The sequence below is a fragment of the Nicotiana attenuata genome, unplaced genomic scaffold (assembly GCF_001879085.1).
Source record: "Nicotiana attenuata strain UT unplaced genomic scaffold, NIATTr2, whole genome shotgun sequence".
NCBI lineage: Eukaryota > Viridiplantae > Streptophyta > Magnoliopsida > Solanales > Solanaceae > Nicotiana > Nicotiana attenuata.
The window spans coordinates 187,375-191,555 of NW_017671865.1; the positions used below are offsets into that span (position 1 = coordinate 187,375).

Consider the following 4,181-nt stretch of genomic DNA (forward strand, 5'->3'; position numbering starts at 1 on the left):
TTAGTCTGATATCGGAGAAAAACCTCGTAGCCATGAAGAGGGACTATGGCTGGGGCGACGAGGTCTTGGTTCAGATCCCGAGCCCCGAGTAAAGCATTACTACCCACGTGGAGGGGTTTTTAAGTGTTTACACTTACCTCTTCACACTAGATCCCCTCGATCCGGTGGTGATCGACTTCTGCAAAACATACGAAGTCACCCTTGGCCAGATTCACCCCTCCTTTTGGCGCAGCGTGATCATGCTGCACTACTTTTCCGAGAAGGCCAAGGGGTTGGAATTCACCCTCAACCACCTGGGTCGATTGTATCGTCCCCAGCTATTTCGAGGGCTTATCAAGCTGCAACATCGAACAACGAAAGCCTTCTTTGCCAGTAATGACGAAACCAAAGATCGAGACTGGATGAGCCGGTTCGTCAGAGTAAGGACTTCGGACGTCATCCCCAGGGATAAAATGCCGTTCCCGGAGAGATGGAACTTTAATCGTAAGTGGAGCTCTTTTTCCCTGTATTTATTCATATTCCACTTTTATGTCTCACAATGCCTTCACCCTTTCTGTAGCCACTGCCTGGGCACCTCATGCGGTCCCCGACCTCGAGGATTGGGTCCGAAAATTAGCTACCACCTCATCCTACGACGAGCGCAAATGGCGTGAATTATCTAGGGGCAAGTGGGAGGCCAAACATCATGGTAAATCCTCTTCCAAAGTTTCAGATATTTTTCATTTGCTGGTGGCGTCAACTTATTCACGTTTACTTGTGCAGGCATCGGAGACGTGTCTGAAATGAGGCCGGCTCCGCCAGGGGAAAAGACTGCGCCCTCGATTTCAAAATCGGGGAAGGACAATAAAAGGAAGAGGGCTTCGAAGCCCGAAGACTCTCAAGACAAGGTGGTGCCTGCCCGAAAGCCGAGGAGAAAACTCACTCGTGTGGACCCGGATTCGGCCGTCCAATACCCGGAGGATGAAGAGAACGATGGTGGAGAATCAGCGCTCGTACCTCGAACTAGGAGACCAATCGAGGCCGCCAAGCCCCCCGAACTAGAGACCACACCCCGTGATGAGGGAACCCCTAAGAAAGATTTGGGCAAGGCTCCCGTGCTCCCGGAGATTGAGATCTTTCCTCCGCCTTCAACAATTATACCCGAAGGGGAGAGTGCGGGAACCCTCGAATCCAATCAGAACGCCCTGAGTGAAGATCTCGGGGCCATGACAACAGGTCACTCCCTTTCTCTACCATCTTATTTCGAGGAGGCAATCGAAGATGCTAACGCTTTGCGTATGCTCGATCTGAGCAAGGTCCTCGAGGAAGACCCCTTTCATGATTGTTATGCTGGGATTGAGGATACCATCGACCTTAATGATGCAGCTACCATCTTTGAAGAGTCTCAACGTCTCCTTTCTCAGGTAAATATTAACTTTAATCGCTGTAAATTTTTCTTTTTTTTCCTTTTCTTTGAATGACATATTTTCACTTCATGTATAGGCCATCATCAAGTTTAGAGCCGAGCTGAGCCAATGTGAAGCCGAGCTCAGGAAAGTCTCTGGCAAAGAAAAGGCCCTGAGGCTCCTCTGTAACCAAAGGGAAGAAGAGCTTAGGGACCTCCGGGCTGAATTGGCCAAAGCTCAGAAAAACGAGGCCGAGCTAGATAAGCAGGTAACTATGATATTAACAGGGTACGGTCTTCTTGGCCCTACTTTGGAGGCTAACACTTCACTATCTCAGCAACAGCAAAAGTTGGAGATGATTGGGCAGCTCCGGGGCGAAGTTGATCAAGTTAAGGCCGATTGGCATAGGTGGAAAAAGAACATGGATCAGCTTGCTGCCGATAAGGAAGTTGTTACAGTCCAACTGACCCCGGCCGAAACTCAACTCCGAGGTATTAAAGCGAAAGGTCTGGCCCGGGCTAGGAAAATCGAGGAGTTAGATACGGAGCTTGCTGGAGCCCAGGCTGAAGCTGCACAAGCTAAGGCTGAAGTTGAGAAGACGAGGGCCACTGCTGATAAGACCATAGTCGTGTACTTAAGAGATGCCGCAGCTATTCAAGCGGATCTAAGGGAGGCCTCCGACCAGGGAAGACGGATCAATGATTTGTCCAAGTGGCAAGCCCAGAGGGAGACTCTCGAAGAAATCCACGCCCCAGGTTCGACCTCTCTAAGGAGATGGCCGAAGCAAAGGCATAGGAAACCGATGCCAGGTTTCTCGTCTCTTCAGATGACGAAGATGTTGTGAGTGGCGAGGGCGGGGAAGGTGAGGAAGGTGTTCCCGAGGAGGAGGAGGCTCTCAAAAATATGACCTCCGAGGGTGCGATTCCCGAGGAAGCTGCTTCCGAGGACGTAATCCCAAAATAGAATAGGTTCTCTTTTTCCTTTTTGTGTAGGGACCCCTCATGGGCGTTGTAAATATACCTTTGTAAAACATCCTTTGTGAATATAAAGAATCTCTTTGCTCTATCCTCAACTTGTGTTGAATTTCCTTTTGTTTGATTGTATAACCCGAATGATTAGTCTGAGTATTGGTTTGGATTCGGAACATAATAAACCCTTAGGTTTTTATTGATAAATATAGTAATCCTCGAGCTAAGTTTAAATCAATTCGATGCGAGCTCGGGATATCGGGACTCTTGAGTCCGAGTTGAGTGAGAACGGGGTCTCGAACTATATGTGTTGGCCCTTAAGCCTTTCGAAGTTGGCCCTTAGGCTCTTATATATATCGGCCCTTAGGCTCTTTAAGTTGGCCCTGAGGCTCTTAAGGTGGCCCTTAGGCTCTTTGGGCCGATTCGGCCTCTAGAGTGGTTATATAATTTTTCCCTCTTTTCGGCTAAAGACTTAATGAAAATTTTAATCATGCCTTAGCATTTGTTTTTTGTACCCATTGGGTTTTTCAGAGGTTCGATGGATCGGAACCTTATTAATAGTTTGTTTGTGTAAACATAACCGAATACCTCTTGAGGTTTTTCGAAGGCTGATGTTATCGAAGCCTTTAGTTTATTCAGGGGCTGACTTTATCGAAGCCCTTTTGCTTTTGCTGAGGGTAGCCTGATTTAACTGGGTTTTTCAAAGTGTTTGAAGGCCTTTAATTTATGGCGGAGGTCGGACGTCTCCGAGGCGCATTATTTCGGCCGTAGCCTTTTTTTATGGCCGTAGTCTTTAGTATGGTAGTAGCCTTTTATATGGCCGTAGCCTTTTAATAGGGTTAGCCTTTAATTTGGCCGTAGCCTTCGGGTGTGTCTCTTAGACTTGTTTCCCGATAACTTTTCGAACTTGTTCAAAAAGTTAGTCCCCGAGTATATTGGCCTTGGCCTTTTTTCGGGGGAATGCCTCTTTGATGTCTTATGAGTCCGAGTTTTAGATGGCTCGGGCGAGTTGACTATCGATGACAGTCCCCAAGTATTTTGGGGGTTACATTCGTGCTTTGGCCCTTGAGTCGTTTCCCGTAAGGTTATAAGTGTAGAGCTCGTATAATAGTAGACTTCTTTGAGGCATAAAGTGTTTTTGATATAAATAGGAAGCTTCTTCAAATAATTGATACATGCGTACATGTTGCCGTCGAGGCTCGACTATTCTATACGGACACGGTTCATCTGACCGTTTGGCCCATTACAAAATTTTCCTATCGAGGTCCTCTTAGGGGTGAAGTATTTTCCTCAAAAATATGACCTCCGAGGGTGATGCCTCCAGTATTCGAGGTTGATTGAAAAGAAGCCTTGGATACTGTTGAGTCCACCTTAGGTAGCATATAGTTGTTGCCTTGTTAAAAACCTTGCCGGTAAAACCCATTTGGGACAAAATCCGATCTAAGGAAAAAAGAGTGCAACGCATGCGTTAAAACCTAAGGCCTTCGTACAGAAAGAGTGTCTTCGATAGCTTCGATCGAGGATCTGCAATGAGTTAGTTTTAAACTCAAATAGACAAAAGGATAAAGTCATACCTTAGTAGTAATACCGTTTGAGTAATGATACGTTCCAATTGTTTGTTAGTTGTTCACCTTCCATCGTGCCAAGTTTGTAGGACCCTTTGCCGACAACTCCGAGGACTCGGTACGGTCCTTCCCAATTCGGGCCTAGCTTCTCTTCATTTGGGTCTCAAGTATTGAGGGTAACATTTCGTAGAACTAAGTCTCCGATTCTGAAGTGTCGGAGGTTGGTCCTTCTATTGTAGTATCTTTCGATCCTTTGTTTTTGT

At 46.8% G+C, this 4,181-nt stretch overlaps 1 protein-coding gene across 1 annotated transcript; it reads left to right on the top strand.

Moving 5' to 3' along the window:
* Window positions 1-239: 239 nt before the first annotated feature.
* On the top strand, window positions 240-2,348 carry LOC109210616. The gene is made up of 5 exons (XM_019374063.1): window positions 240-483; window positions 560-688; window positions 763-1,403; window positions 1,483-2,140; window positions 2,212-2,348. Exons 1-5 carry the CDS (start codon window positions 240-242, stop codon window positions 2,346-2,348), a joined length of 1,809 nt encoding a protein of 602 aa, XP_019229608.1.
* The last annotated feature ends 1,833 nt before the right edge of the window (window positions 2,349-4,181 follow it).